Consider the following 15704-nt stretch of genomic DNA (forward strand, 5'->3'; position numbering starts at 1 on the left):
TTATCTACAGAGTTTTACCTCCCAACCTGGGTGGAGATGGGCGGGGGGGTGCGTCAAGGGGCATCTTACGTGGTCTAAAGCTGATGGCCCCACCTCTCAAAGGGGCTCCGCTCTGCCAGCCGTCCCACAAACTGCTCTGCTCCACCATACATCTTCAGGCTCCCCACTACTTAACACAACACTCAGTGATTTCAGCTCTTAGTAAATTTAGCTCTTTTGTGATTTTAGCTTGTAGTAGGGGAGCCTTAGTGCTGGTACACCATTGGCCCAAAGCAAATTCAGCTCAGTAGCCTGTAACTAGACTCCTAATAGAATCAAAATTAGCTCTGATATTCCACAGTAGCAAGAGAAGAAAGTGCAATTAGCATGCAAGACCCTCACCAGGGGGCCCATGCACTCACACATTAATACCTACCCCCAGCCTCTCTCAATTCACAGAGTTTTGGAACCCATGTCCCTTGCCTAGCGAGTGCTACTTAGTTGATGGCGAGTCCCTCCGTCATAACAAAACGCCAAGTACAGTTCCACTGTCCTTGATTCCCATGATCAGAGTAATAATAATTTATTCTTCCTGCCCCAATAACAGAGACACTGGGGATCCCACAGCAGCCAAAGTGACCATTTGGGCAGCTATGGACTCATTCTAGGCAGGGTGGGTGTGCCTATGCAAATGAGATCAGCCCCTGAAGTTCTTTTCCACAACTTGCTACACCTCACCACCAGATGTCAGGGTGGAGCTCATCCTGGCTGCTTACATGTGCGTACAGCGCTTAGCATAATAGACCTTGGTTGGTGTCTGTAGGTGCTAGTGTCCTATGAATAAGAAGACTGAGGTGCATGGCGGTGAAGAATTCAGCTCCTCGTCTTTATCTCCGGGCACTCTATTGAATAGTGGTTGCTCTGAGAGTCCCACTGCAGCTCTGTTGGAACCCCAAGGTTTAGCACTGCTCAGCCCAGGGGCCTGCAAACATTTGCAGTCTCCTTCTTGAGGGTGCATCTGTAACAAGATGTTGCTTTTGTATCTGTCAGATGTCTCCCTGCTTCCTCCTTGCAGCTCTCCGGCACAAACCTGATCACTGCACCCTGCTTATCCCAACACTCCTGCTTAACTGAAATGTGCGGGGTTCTTCTTGGTTTGCCCTGTGTTACCAGCGTGTCTGCACTGCAGTGAAATCCTCCGACCACGGAGCACAGGCTCCTCCATCTCCATAGCACAACCTGCCCTTGGGAAACTGACCAGCATTTATCCCTCCTGGCTGTCCAGGTCCCTCAAGCAGCTCTTTCTCCAGACCTCACTGGCATATCTTCCCTGTATGCCCAGTCCCCCAAATCTGGAGGGAAGCTGCCTCCTTCATAGCCAGCCAGCACCTCATTCCTGTGTCCCCACTCCCCAGATCCTGGAATCCAGCCCCTCCCTCCAGGGCCAGCCAGTATTGATTCCAACACAATCCTCACTGCTTATATGGTCCCCACAACCATGCCATGCAGCAGGTTCCTCCAGAACTCCCTAGCTCTCTTCCGTGGAAGAGCGAAGGAGCTGCCCCTGCAGGCCTTGAACTCTGTTTCCAGAGTTTGCGGGATCCGGAGCACAGAGATCGAAGCCTCAGATTTCAGGAATCCCCACTTGTTTTCATAGAGCTTTGTGTGTCCTCCTGAAGCCTTCAGCTAATGAGAGACCTCTAGTTTGCATGAAATGCTTTTAAGACAGGTTGGTTTAAAGGGGACCATGGGGCCATCCCAGTGCAGGTGGGCCTTAAAGACTGCCCTCATCATTGGTGGCTACCAGCCAACTCCAGGCTTCATTCCTGGATACAGTGCTTGCCGCAATGGGACTCTGATACCGACACTGAATGGGGGTTGCGGTGATGCAAATCACTGATAATAAGTAATTTTGCTGTGAATTTTTCCCTAGAAACAGCTCTTTCGAGTTTTCAAATACCCTGTGTCCGTCACACACACAATACAGATATCTCAGAACACTACACACCTGTTGTGACTCACACATTTGTGTTGTGTCCTCTTGTGTTGGACAGTCTGTGATTTACCTTACAGAGAACTAAAGTGCCTTTTCTTTCTTGGGTTATGCTTTCATTAGAGGAGACAAAGATAAATGGCATATCTGTGCCTGGAACTCCCTGAAATGGAGATTATAATATTTCTCTAGACCTGGGTCTCTGAAGTGTTGGGAGGGTTTGTGACGGTGCCCCCCATAAGGCTTTATGGAAATATGCTTATGAATGTATATATGACATAACTAGAATATGTTTCATGCTACATGTGCCATGTAACACATCTCTGTAAAGGTTATGATCTACTGAATCTATTAATCCTATTTGTATGCATGTGTCATTTTTGTATTCGAAGTTATGAATATTGGCTGCTTACTGGCTTGATTTTTAAGTAGCCTTTGTAAAGCATTTGGTCAGCTTCTTGAGAAAGGAATGTGCAAATTAAGTGCCCAATCAAGAAGCACTTAAGGGACAATGGATCTTGGAAGGCTCCAATCCACATAAGAAGTCTACATGAAGACGTTCAAGGTAGCAGATAAGCAATGGCTTCTGCCTGTAAAAACTGAGTTATGCATGGATATGTGACTCCAAAATGAGTCATGCATGGATATGCGACTCCAAAACTCCATCTTGGAGCTGGACTTTGCATTGGAGAGAGGAGGGGGTCTCCACCCACAAGAAAAAGTCTATTTAAAGCCGTGGGAGACCCCTCCATTTTGTCTTCAGCTTGCTTAAGAGACAGCCTCTCCAACCCAAGGACTCCTGAAAGAAACTGGAACAAAGGACAGAAACTACAAGAGCTGTGAGTGATTGCTGGACCCCGACTAGAAGGAGACTAGTCTGTAAAAGGAAGCTTACTGGAATTTCTCTCAGGGTGAGGTTTTTGTCTGTGTTCAGTTTCCTTACTGTATTAGACATAGACTTGCATGTTCTATTTAATTTTGTTTGGTAATTCACTTTGTTCTGCCAATTAGTACTTTGAACCACTTAAATCCTACTTTCTGTATTTAATAAAATCACTTTTTACTTATTAATTAATCCAGAGGATGTATTAATACCCGGGGCTGGGGGGGGGGGGGCAAACAGCTGTGCATATCTCTCTATCAGTGTTATAGAGGGCGAACAATTTATGAGTTTATCCTGTGTAAGCTTTATACAGGGTAAAACAGATTTATTTGGGGTTTGGATCCCATTGGGAGTTGGGCAACTGAGTATTAAAGACAGGAACACTTCTTAAGCTGCTTTCAGTTTAAGCCTGCAGCTTTGGGGCACGTGGTTCAGACCCTGGGTCTGTGTTGGAGCAGGCTGGCATGTCTGGCTCAGCAAGACAGGGTGCTGGGGTCCCAGGCTGGCAGGGAAAGCAGGGGTAGAAGTAGACTTGGCACTTCCCAAGTGGGTTTCTGTGATCGAACCCGTCACAGGGTTAATTAGACAATATCTGAGTAAAATGTAATATACATTCTGTTATTAGAGCAAAGTACTTTGACCTGAAAGAGCTGAGGACAGAGGCTATTCAGAATGGGTCACCCGCTCCCAACGACACAGCACTGTAACGTTATGTCAGTTGCAGGTTTGCTTCCCAAATGCTATGGTATTTCTTTGTGAATGCAGGAAACAGAAGTTAGTTGGGTAACACCCCCAGCAGTTTGCCCACTGGAATAGGGTTTCTCGTCCATTTCTTTGCTGTGCTAAGCAAAACCCCAATTCCCCAGTGTTGTGCAGACAGACAGACCCTGGCACCCGTGTGGCACCCCATTGCGTCTTCATTGGGGTCCATGGGGGCACAGGGTTCTGTTCTTTAGAATAACTGCTGATTTGGGGCTTAAAAGTTGGAGCACTTGTACTGTTCAGAGTAGAAATATGGTGCATTTTTTTAATAGTGACGGTAATTGACCACGGGAACAATTTACCTCGGGATGTTCTGGATTCTGCATCACTTGCAGGCTTTCAGTCAGGACGGGATCTCTTTCTAAAAGAGAGGCTCTCGCTCAAATGGAAGCTACAGGCTTGAGGCAGAAATGATTGGCTGAGGTTCTTTGACCTGTCCTATTTTCTGCAGCAGGTCGGACTAGATGACCACAATTGTCCCTGGCAGCCTTAACAACTATGACTGTATGAAAACTATGAAGGTCGGCAGCAACGCTTCAGTTACATATTTAATGTGGTTCTGTCAAGGCTGATTCCCCACTCTGGCACTTCGAGTGCAGAAGGTGGGGGCCCGCAAGGATTTTTAAAAATTAATACTTACCACTCCAGGCTTGTATTAAACTCCCAGGTAAAAGTGGAATCTCCTTCCTTTGAAGTTTTTAAGGTCAGGCTTGACAAAGCCCAGGTTGGAATGATTTAGTTGGGGATTGGTCCTGCTTTGAGCGGGGGAGGGTCTAGATACCTCCTGAGGTCCCTTCCAGCCCTGTTATTCTATGATTGTATGATTCCCAAGGTTACAGCTTTTCTCTGACGTTGGCTTGGGAAACACTGCCACCACCCAAATGGAAAACCCCTTTTTTGAAACCCAGGAAGGTGCACTTGGGAATTCCTTCCTCTGGGGTACCCTGAAGCCCTTTCACACATACCCCTCCAGGGAAGAGCTGAGAAAGAAAACAAAGGAAATTAGCTGTTGCCACCAGCTAATTAAACAGCATATGCATAAACCTCTTGGGACACCAAAAATCCAATCCTGTTCTTTAAAAAGGTAAATTTTATTAAAATCAAAAAGAAAGACATACATCTGGAACTTAGGCTTTTGCTAGATTTTAAAAGAGCAATTCCAAAAATTAAGCACCCAAAATAACTTTCTTGGAGTTCAGCTTAAAGGTTACAAGCATACAAAAGCATCTGGGGTTAGCACAGAGGAGTCCACAAGCCAATAAGAAATAAAAGAAATAACCCTAATCGCATTTTCCCCCCCTTTCTTCATAGGTCAGATTTTCTAAACCTTTTATCATTTTGGTTGCTCTCCTCTGGTCTCTCTCCAATTTGTTATGTATTTTTTAAAGTGTGGCCCCCACAACTAGACACGGCACTCCAGCTGGGGTCTCACCCGTGCCCAGTAGAATGGAACAATGATCTCCTGGGTCTTACATATGACATATCTCTTAAGACACCCCAGAATGATGTTAAGCTTTTTCGAAATAGCATCCCGTCATTGGCTCATACTCAGTTTCTGATCTACTGTAGCCCTCAGATTAATTTCTGCAGTATTGCCACCTAGTCAGTCATTCCCCATTACGTATTTGTGCAGTTGATTTATTCTTCCTTGGTGTTGCACTTGGACTTGTCTTTATTGAGTATTATTTTGTTGATCTCAAAAAAGTTCTCCAATTGATCAAGGTGATTTTGAATTTTAATCCTGTCCTGCAAAGTGCTCGTAACCCCGCTCAGCTTGATATCCTCTGCAAATTTCATAAGCGTACTCTCCACTCAGTTATCCACCTCATTAATGAAAATATTGAATAGTAACGGCCGCAGGACAGACCACTGGAGGCCCCATTAAATACACCCTCCCAGTTTGACCGTGAACATTCATAACTACTGTTTGAGAATGTTTTTTCAACCATTGTAGAACCCACCTCTTAGTATTTCATCTTCACCACTTTTCTCTCATTTGCTTGTGTGGGACTGTGTCAAAAGCTTTACTAAAATCAAGAAATAGGACATCTATTGCTTCACCCTTCATCTACTACTCATCATTCTGTTCTATTCTAGGCTCTTACACATGGATTGTTTAATGGTCTCTTTGAGTAACTTTCCAGGTATCGAAGTTAGGCTGACTATCTGTAATTCCTCAGGTCCTCTTTCTTCCCTTTCTTAAAGAGAAAGTTTAATGTTAAAAGTGTTTAAGTTTAAAGAGAAATGTTTTCCCTTCTGTAGTCCTCTGGGACCACACCCATCCTCCATGAGTTCCAGAAGATAATCACTACGGGTTCAAAGATTGCTTCAGCTACTTCCTTAAGTATCCTAGGGTGAATGGCGTACAGCCTTGCCAACTTGAATACATCTAACTTATTTAAATATTTTATCTGTTTTTCCCTATTCTGGCTTGTGTTCCTTTCCCCTTCTTGTGAAGCACCTGGTCACAATCAACTCTTTTAGTGAAGACTGAAGTAAAATAGGCATCAACCTCCTCAGCCTTCTTGATGTCGTCTGTTATTAGCTCTCCTTCCCTCTTATGTAGCAGACCTACACTTTCCTTTGTCTTACCCTTGCTCCTAATGTATTTATAGAACCTCTTCTTAGTGCCCGGTATGTCCCTTGCTAGGTGTAACTTATTTTATATCTTAGCATTCCTGTTTTTTCCCTACATTCTTGGCTTGTTCTTTTCTATTCATCCGTAGCAATTTGTCCCTGTTTCCACTTGATAATGTTCAGGTCACTAAAGAGTGCCTGATGCAGCCATATTGGCCTCTCAGGAGACTTCATGTCATTCTTGACTCCAAATCGATAGATTTTTAAGGCTGGAGCATAAGCGCGGCAGAATCAAGTTTGTTGTCAGGCCAAAGAGCTCGTGGGTTTTCAGTCTGATGGAATCTGTACCTTTAATGACCCGGCTTTGGGATTTTGTCCCTGTGGGTTTGTGCACAGGAAGGTGGGAAGGGAGCTGTGGGGTCCTCTTTCATGATCAACACCTCGCTGAAAGCTGTGCAAGGAGCCTGAACTCTATGGGTGTGTCTGGTTGGGAGAAACCTTGGGGCAGCCCCATCTTGTTCTTTCGGGGAAAATTCACCCCATGGCAGAGGGGCTGCAAAGGGACCTGAGCACCATCAACCCTTTAACACAGGACATTGTCAGGCCCTCCTTCCTGGAGTGTACTAAACCGTCAGGGAGTGATTTCTTTGGGTGTTATGGGCTACCTGTCTCAGAGAACCAAGAGGGCAAAGGGCGTTACCCACTTTCTAGATGGAACCTGCAGTAAATCAGGGAGGCTAAAGCATTGCATGCCCTGAGTGCTAAATTTTCCAAAGTGACAATTGATTTTCGGTGTCTCAAACCTTAGAGAGACTTTGAAGGGGCCACATTTTCGGAGGGCAGCTGCTCAGCACTTTCTGAAAACCAGGCCCCTTTGAGGACATCCTGTGTTGGGCACCCATAGTTGCTAGTCACTTTTAACAAGCTGGGCCTTAGTGTCTGGATCTCTGTTGCAATAGGGCAGGGTTTGGGTCTCTTTAATGAGGATGGCGTGTGACTCCTCGTTGGGGGGTTTTCATTGGCCAGTAGCAAAGTCAGGTGACTCACTCTGCTTCCATATTGTGGGAGGAGATTAGGGACATGAACCAGAGGACAACAGTTTAGGTTTGCAGAATGGCAATTTATTACGCACAGGAGCCCTGGTGAGCAGCCCTGCAATGGCTGCTAAGCGGCGGATAGAAGCAGACACTCTGAAGCTGTTGAGATTGTTATGAGCCTGGCTTCCGATGATGCTTCCAGTGGAGGGGAAATGGAGCCACATCTGGGTCTGGCAGCATCGGCTCGCTTTCATCTCCTCTCTTTCTGGATCTTCTTATCCAAGGGCGATACCTATACCGGCACGAATGATTTTCCCTTTATGTCTGCGAAGAAACCTGCCAGCTCTTTTCCTGAATCTACTCCAGCGGCCCCGTGTGACGATATTAGGCTAGAGAGAAAAGAAGTCAGGGTTAGCATCTCCACGCAGACTGAAACTGGCTCCTGCAGCTCAGGGAATGTTACTTTGTTCCCTCTTGTGTTTCATTTCTTATTAGCAATGACTAGAGGCCCCAACTTTGAGGAGGGCTGCGGTAGTTGCTGTAACACACGCACAGTGGGCGACAGTCTCTGCCCCAAGGGGATTACAGTCCAGATAGACAGAGGGGGAAAGGGTGAGGGGTGAGAGTGTGACATGCCTGAGGTCACACAGCTGGTCAGTAGCAGAGCAGGAAGTAGAGCCCAGGTCTCCTGAGTCCCAGTCCAGTGCCCTCTCCCCTGGAGCACATGGCCTCTCCAGAACAAAAGAGAGCATCCGACCAGTGTCACTGTGGGCCTAGGTGGCTAGTGGGGGAGAGGAGTAGCCTTCAGGAGTGTTCCCGTTGGACTCTGGACAGGGGGTGACATCGCTTGTGGCTCTGAGGGAGGGGCAGGAGCTTGCCTGCTGCGGGGACAGTGTGCTAGGGCCGTGCCATTGAAGGCACAGGATTATAGACTCAGCCCTTATCCCCTCACCCTTTACTGTCTGTAACCCTTACGCCCACTTTGGGTAGGTCCCTGCTGTAGAGCAAGAAGAAAGGGCCATGCCTGGGGCCTTTTGTCTGGTGTGTGGGACCAGGGGCCATTCAGTGTCTGCATCATACAACGTATGTAAATGTCACTGCCAGACAAAGGCAGGTGGTGAGGATCCTCCCCAGAGCCCCCTGCCCTTGCCCCGCTGCCAGGCACCATCTGGAGCTTTAGGTTTCTTATGTATCCCAGTGAGATTAGAATTTGCTCCCTGCGGTTCTGCTGGCGGCTGTAGGGCTCCATGTCTAGGCCTGTGGGGCAGGAGGCCTTTGCCAGCTCACTGCCAGCAGGTGCAGCTGGACACTTGTTCTGGGAACACTTGTGCAGTGTGAAATACCTGGCCAAGATCTCAGCGAGGGAAACCCTTATCCCTGCCTCAGCCCAGCCGTGAGCAGAGAGGAGGTCCTCCAGGCCACTCACCTCCTCAGATGCCTCCTCGCATTTGATGATGACGGAAGCGGGGTCCTGTTCAGTGGAGAAGAATCCAGAGCAGTCTTTGACCAGCTGTAAGGGAGAGAAAAGAGACCTCAGCATCTGCCTGTCAGGGAGCGCTAACGCTCAGGCCTCTTGCATGTGGAGACCTGCTTCCCAGGGTGGTTTGGTCACAAGTTAAAGAGGACGTTGGGAGGCTCAGTCTTCGGCCTGGTTTGGACATCACCCTGGATCAGGACCCCATTGCGAGAGGAACTGTACAAACACAGACCAGAAAGATGATCCCTGCCCTGAGGAACTTTCAATCTAAGTAACCTTTGCTCATGTTCAATAGTTCCTTACTTTGCGAGCAGTCACTTTGCGATTCCTTGTGTACTCCAGATGAGTGAGAGGGGCCCACAGAGAACAGCATATGGGTAAATGTAGACATAGACAAGGAGAGAATGAACCAAAATCTGTACTCAGTTGAGCCAAGTGAAGCAGGATTTCTGTTAGGGCAGAGCATACCTATAGAACTGGAAGAGTGGACGTGCAGTTAAAGCACTGGGCTGCCATTTAGGAGACCTGGGTGGAGTTCCCCACTCTGCCACTGTCCTGGTGTGTCACCCTGAGTGAGTCACATCACCCACCAGTGAGACGGGGATAAGAGCACTCCCTCTCGGCCAGCCTGTCTCTGTCTGGTCTATTTAGATTGTGAACTCTTTGGGGCGGAGCAGGGACTGTCTGAGTTTATGCAACACTTGGCACCATGCGGCCCTGATCTCATTAGGAACGTCAGTGCACCATGAATAATATTTTACACGAGCTGCATCCCCTTCTCCTTTTGACTTCAGTGAGGGTTCCCCGGTAGAACGGTGCCCCAGCTGACAACAGCAAACTAGAGATTAAAAACCATCCAGTCCTATAATTAGTGGATGGATGAATGGATGGATGTTGTTTGTGACATTGATGTAAGGATTGATAAGGAGGCTACTGTGGAAAAGGCACTGTCCCATGGCCCCATTCCTTCCTTTATGTCTCTGCTGGAAACACACGTTTTCTGTGAGGCTTCGGGACCTGACAGATGCTATTGGTCAACTTAAGGTGCAGAGGGAGGTGTCTCCATGCAGCAAGTGATCCTTACCCCATCTTCTTTGAATTCACACTGGCTGATGTCGCGTTTCTCTTTTACCGGGCACACTGTCTCTTGAACAGTGAATGTCAGCGGTTGGATAGTTTTTGAAGACACGTCCTAAGAAGAAATTCAATGAAAGAACAAAATAATCATTCACTGTGAGCAACAAGGCACCAGGCTCCACTTTGGCCTTGTAATTATTTTCTATTCTATTACAGTATCACCCAGAGGCCTAGACTGGCATCAGATCCGCATTGTGCTAGGAGCTGTTCAAACACATACACAGATGAGGCCCTGCGAAAAGATTCCAGTCTAAGCAGAATATAAGTATTGACTTGTTTTAGTCCAGTGGTTCTCAAACTTATTTGATCACACCCCTCTTCTTTGTATCTATAGTCATTTATCCCTCCCCGCTCTCCTGCCACTCAAATACATAGACTGCTTCCCAGGGGATCAGAGAGCAGCGGCTGCGGGGTGGGCGTCCAGCTCTGTAGGCAGCGCCCCACCAGCAGCAGCACAGAATAAGGGTGGGGTGGCAATGTGAAATATCACTTTTCACAGCACACTTAGTGTCCCGTTGCCACTCTTACTTCTGCACTGCTGCTGTTACCCCAGGGCTGACAGCCAGGTCCCCACTGCCCAGTGCTGACAACGGGAGCCCTGCCATTGCCTCCAGGTGAGTGATTGCGGGATGGGGAAAAGAACCCAAGCCTGGGCTGTCTCCTGGTGAGGGATTGGGGGGATGGGAGGGAGAGCCTGGGTGGCAGGATTCTGGCAGTGACTGACTCGGGGCAGCGGCATTCAGGCCGTGACTGTCCCGGGGAGGCGGGGCCTCTGGCTGTCAGCCCCAGAGTGGCAGGACTCCATCTGTTCCCTTTATCCCCTCCCACCACCGCCCGGGTGTTGGACTGCCCTTCTGCATGAGCCTAATCCGCCAGGGCTGACAGTATGTATTTGTACAGCACCTAGCACAATGGGGCCATGGTCTTGGCTGGAACCTGTAGATGCTGCTGGGATATAAATAATATATCAATTCGGTCCCTCCAGGAAGAATAGTGCCCAGCGCTTTGTTGCCACTTAATAAATAATGACAATAAGGGATTATCAAATGTCTTTACATTAAATCTGTCTTCTACATATTACTAAATTTGAATTCTCTGCATAAGGAGACCCAGGAAGGCATTTAATTCAAATAATTTTTCCTCTTAAACCTTTTTAAACCTTCCGAACTCCATGCCTTTAATCACCAATAATCAGTATTTATTTGTAAAGGCTCAGAACCCAGACAAAAAAAAACAAAACAAAACAAGTGTATTACTTTAAGAACACTGAAGAATTTAGTGAGTCCATTGCATGATTTTTTCAGGGCGGACTCATTCTCTTTGAACCCTTATGGCTGGCCACCGCCTTTGTGCCAGGCGCTGTACAAACACAGAGTAAGACGGTCCCTGCCCCGAATTGCTCAGAGTATAATTCAAATGGAAAACAGGCTCTGCCTGCTGTATCTGAATGAACTGCTGCTCTCAGGCCCTTCCTCTGCAGTGGCATCAGGAAGCTGCTGTGTGGTAATACAGGGAAATAGCTGTCTGGCTGCTACCCGTCCCTGCACATATTTCACACCCTCTTTATAACCAATTTTGGCCATGCTGCTTTCAGTGACTCAAGTTGGCTGGTTTATAAATTCTCTGTCCTTCCCCTTCCCCTAACCACTGCCTACTTGAATTGTGAGCAGAAACTGTCTTTCATGAGTGCCTGGAGGGTACCTAGCCCATAGCCGGCACCACCAGAAATCAGCCCTGGATAATAACAGTAAGGGTGCAAATACCAGACTGTAGGTACAGGAGTCTAGCATCAGAGGCCAGCGATTTCCCCTTGACCTGCTCTATGAGCTCAAGCGGCATCGAATATACACAGGCCACAAAGCGATTCCCCAGGTCACTCACCCAGTCTGGCTGCGGCTCAGCTTCCAGGAGCCGATAGGCCAGTGTTATATCTGGCTCTTGGTTGTAGAGCTGAACGGCAGCTAAAACCGCATCCTCGTGGGTTGGCAGAGGGGATGATGATGGCGCGGGGGCTGCTGTGACCACCCCGACAATCAGCAGGACTTTCAGGCAGGTCTCCATCCTGTGCCCTGTGGGATTCAGTGAGAGCTGGGTGGGCAGCCCAATCACCCCTGGGGGAAGCCCTTTTATACGCTGCCTTCTCTGTATGGGCTAGTGCCTCATTGGCTGCCTGCTTCCGTCCTCCCTGAACAGGTGACTTTTCCCCATCCATCTGCAGGACGTTTCTATTGGCCACCCTGCTGGAGCAGGCACAAAGGGGAGGTCAGTAAGAGGAAAAGGAGGATTTTTTCAAATAAATTGCTGAAATCGTGTGCACCAATTGCAAAACAACCCATGGTAGTGGGTAGAGGGTATCCAGGGCCCCCTGTATTGGTAAGGGCTGAGCTACGTGTCTTAATTCTGTTGGGCCAGATCCTCGTCTGGTATAGTTGCCACAGCTCCATCGGCTTTCATGGATCTACGCTGATTTACATGAATAGAAGACCTGTCCCCTAAAGTCCAGACAACCAGAGCTTTACCCAACAGCTCTGTCCAGAAATCACACAACAAGCATTCCCTTAGAGCCAGTCAGTAGGCCCAGGTCATTGGTTTTGATGGTGCCACCACTAAATCCAAGGGGACTGTACAGTGCATTAACAATGGATAACCACACATCGGACTGCTCCTGACAGGCCAACCTGCTCTTTTGTATCCCTAGCAATGGGGCTCCCCCGTGTCCAATAGGAGGACCCTGTTCCAAAGCCTGAGAGGTTTTTCTATCATGAAAAGAAAAGGAATACTTGTGGCACCTTAGAGACTAACCAATCAAATAAATTGGTTAGTCTCTAAGGTGCCACAAATACTCCTTTTCTTTTTGCAAATACAGACTAACACGGCTGCTACTCTGAAACCTTCTATTATGAAGTCTTCCTGTGAGTCAGTCTAACCCGTCCCTTCTTAATGTTATCCCATTGCTCCTAGTCATACCCCTAACCCCCTTTCCAAATGTATCCCCCTCTCACGGGGTTAAGTCCTTTGTAGGCTGCTATCCTTTTTTCATTATCCTGTATTTACAGTTGGCCAATTTTCAGTGCACGTGGCTGTGTCCCTACCCAAGAAAAGTTGAATTAATTTTGAGAGTCTGATTTCATGAGAGACTGTCTCAAATGTGTTACTAAAAGCCAGTTATATCCTATCGGCCACTTCCTCTTCATCCACTGGTCTGCAATTCTGTCAAACACAATCAAACTATCAGATCTCTTCTGTGTGATTCGAGCACGTTCTCTGTGTCCTCTGTGTGGGGCTCTCACAATACTTTCCCTCCTACATAAAATACTGTCAACAGTGTGGACGGTATTCCTGGCTGAGAAGTCCCCTTCATCAGGATTCTGCTGCGGGATAAGACCAGGAAGTCTCAGGATTCTTTCTTCAGGTCATTTCCTGCAGATTCTGGCTGACCGTTTAGCTACGGTTTGGTAATCCAGGCAGGACGGTCGGGGTTTGTAACTGACAATTCCATCGCTCCCTGTGCGGTGTGTGAATTAAAGCTGGTGCTGCGTCACGTGGGGTGGGGCGGCAGTGCGCTCGTACCACTTACTTCTCTATCAGTCAGTTGCTAGAAGTTCTTGAAGTGTCTTATAACACTCCCCTCTTAGCTCATCTGATCCTTGTGTCGTGATAACATTTAATTTACTTATTATAATTATTGTAAAACCATAATCACAAAATCATATTTTGTCCACCTAAAATTTCCCTCTCAGCCTAGGCAGTGCCTCTTGCATGTGCCCCCCGGGGTACAGCTTGATGCAGAGTTGTACTTGGTCACAGTTTGGATTCTGATGACTGAATTTGGCCATTATTTTGCAAACTCTGTCAACTCCATGTGTGACTTCCAGCAAGTCACTTTATCTGTCTGAGGCTCAGTTCCCCACCTGTAAATAGCGATCCTTACTTTCTCCCACTCTTCCTCCGTATTGCCTGTTTAGATTGAACACTCATAAAGGCAAGGACTCTCTTGTTGTGTCTGCGTACAGCGCTTAGCATAATAGACCTTGGTTGGTGTCTGTAGGTGCTAGTGTCCTATGAATAAGAAGACTGAGGTGCATGGCGGTGAAGAATTCAGCTCCTAGTCTTTATCTCCGGGCACTCTATTGAATAGTGGTTGCTCTGAGAGTCCCACTGCAGCTCTGTTGGAACCCCAAGGTTTAGCACTGCTCAGCCCAGGGGCCTGCAAACATTTGCAGTCTCCTTCTTGAGGGTGCATCTGTAACAAGATGTTGCTTTTGTATCTGTCAGATGTCTCCCTGCTTCCTCCTTGCAGCTCTCCGGCACAAACCTGATCATTGCACCCTGCTTATCCCAACACTCCTGCTTAACTGAAATGTGCGGGGTTCTTCTTGGTTTGCCCTGTGTTACCAGCGTGTCTGCACTGCAGTGAAATCCTCCGACCACGGAGCACAGGCTCCTCCATCTCCATAGCACAACCTGCCCTTGGGAAACTGACCAGCATTTATCCCTCCTGGCTGTCCAGGTCCCTCACGCAGCTCTTTCTCCAGACCTCACTGGCATATCTTCCCTGTATGCCCAGTCCCCCAAATCTGGAGGGAAGCTGCCTCCTTCATAGCCAGCCAGCACCTCATTCCTGTGTCCCCACTCCCCAGATCCTGGAATCCAGCCCCTCCCTCCAGGGCCAGCCAGTATTGATTCCAACACAATCCTCACTGCTCATACGGTCCCCACAACCATGCCATGCAGCAGGTTCCTCCAGAACTCCCTAGCTCTCTTCCGTGGAAGGAGCTGCCCCTGCAGGCCTTGAACTCTGTTTCCAGAGTTTGGGGGATCCGGAGCACAGAGATCGAAGCCTCAGATTTCAGGAAACTTGTTTCCATAGAGTTTTGTGTGTCCTCCTGAAGCCTTCAGCTAATGAGACACCCCTAGTTTGCATGAAATGCTTTTAAGACAGATTGGTTTGAAGAGGACCGTGGGGCCATCCCAGTACAGGCTGCCTTAAAGACTGCCCTCATCAATGGTGGCTACCAGCCAACTCCAGGCTTCATTCCTGAGGACAGTGCTTGGCGCAATGGGACTCTGATACCGGCACCGAATGGGGGCTGCTGTGATGCAAATCACTCATAACAAGCAATTTTGCTATGAATTTTCCCCTAGAAATGGCTCTTCAGAGTTTTCAAATACCCATTGTCCATCATACACACAATACAGATATCTCAGAATAGTACACACCCATAATGACTTTACACATGTGTGTTGTGTCCTCTTGTGTTGGACAGTCTGTGATTTACCTTACAGAGAACTAAAGCGCCTTTCCTTTCTCGGGGTATGCTTTCGTTAGAGGAGACAAAGATAAATGGCATTTCTGTGCCTGGAACTCCCTGAAATGGAGATTATAATATTTCTCTAGACCCGGGTCTCAGGAGTGTTGGGAGGGTTAATTAGACAATGTCCGAGTACGTAAAATGTAATATACATTCTGCTATTAGAGCAAAGTACTACGACCTGAAAGAGCTGAGGACAGAGGCTATTCAGAGTGGGTCTCTCACCCTCACCTACACAGCACCGTAACGTTATGGCAGTTGCCGGTTTGCTTCCCAAATGCTATGGTATTTCTTTTGCAAATGCAGGAAACAGAAGTTAGTTGGGTAACACCCCCAGCAGTTTGCTCACTGGAATAGGGTTTCCAGTCCATTTCTTTGCTGTGCTAAGTAAAACCCCAATATCCCAGTATTGTGCAGACAGACAGACCCTGGCACCCGTGTGGCACCCCATTGTGTCTTCATTGGGGTCCATGGGGGCACAGGGTTCTGTCCTTTAGAATAACTGCTGATTTCGGGCTTAAAAGTGGGAGCACTTGTACTGTTCAGA

The 15704-nt window shown here is 47.7% G+C and overlaps 1 protein-coding gene across 1 annotated transcript; it reads right to left on the reverse strand.

Moving 5' to 3' along the window:
* Positions 1–7293: 7293 nt before the first annotated feature.
* On the reverse strand, positions 7294–11942 carry LOC144930169 (cathelicidin-2-like). The gene is made up of 4 exons (XM_078851317.1): positions 11727–11942; positions 9793–9900; positions 8658–8741; positions 7294–7620 (listed from the first exon to the last, which is right to left on the reverse strand). The coding sequence occupies exons 1-4, from the start codon at positions 11904–11906 to the stop codon at positions 7507–7509; spliced, it is 486 nt and encodes a 161-aa protein (XP_078707443.1). The 5' UTR covers positions 11907–11942; the 3' UTR covers positions 7294–7506.
* Positions 11943–15704: the final 3762 nt, after the last annotated feature.

The sequence above is a fragment of the Lepidochelys kempii genome, chromosome 2 (assembly GCF_965140285.1).
Source record: "Lepidochelys kempii isolate rLepKem1 chromosome 2, rLepKem1.hap1, whole genome shotgun sequence".
Taxonomy (NCBI): Eukaryota; Metazoa; Chordata; order Testudines; family Cheloniidae; genus Lepidochelys; species Lepidochelys kempii.

Excerpts from the sequence above, each read along its gene's own strand:
- LOC144930169 (XM_078851317.1), bottom strand. The coding sequence starts at position 11,906 with ATGGAGACCTGCCTGAAAGTCCTGCTGATTGTCGGGGTGGTCACAGCA. Across the intron at positions 9,901-11,726 it reads CTGAGCCGCAGCCAGACTGG|GACGTGTCTTCAAAAACTAT; the intron begins GTGAGTGACCTG and ends ATTTCTTCTTAG. Across the intron at positions 7,621-8,657 it reads GCGAGGAGGCATCTGAGGAG|CCTAATATCGTCACACGGGG; the intron begins GTGAGTGGCCTG and ends TTTTCTCTCTAG.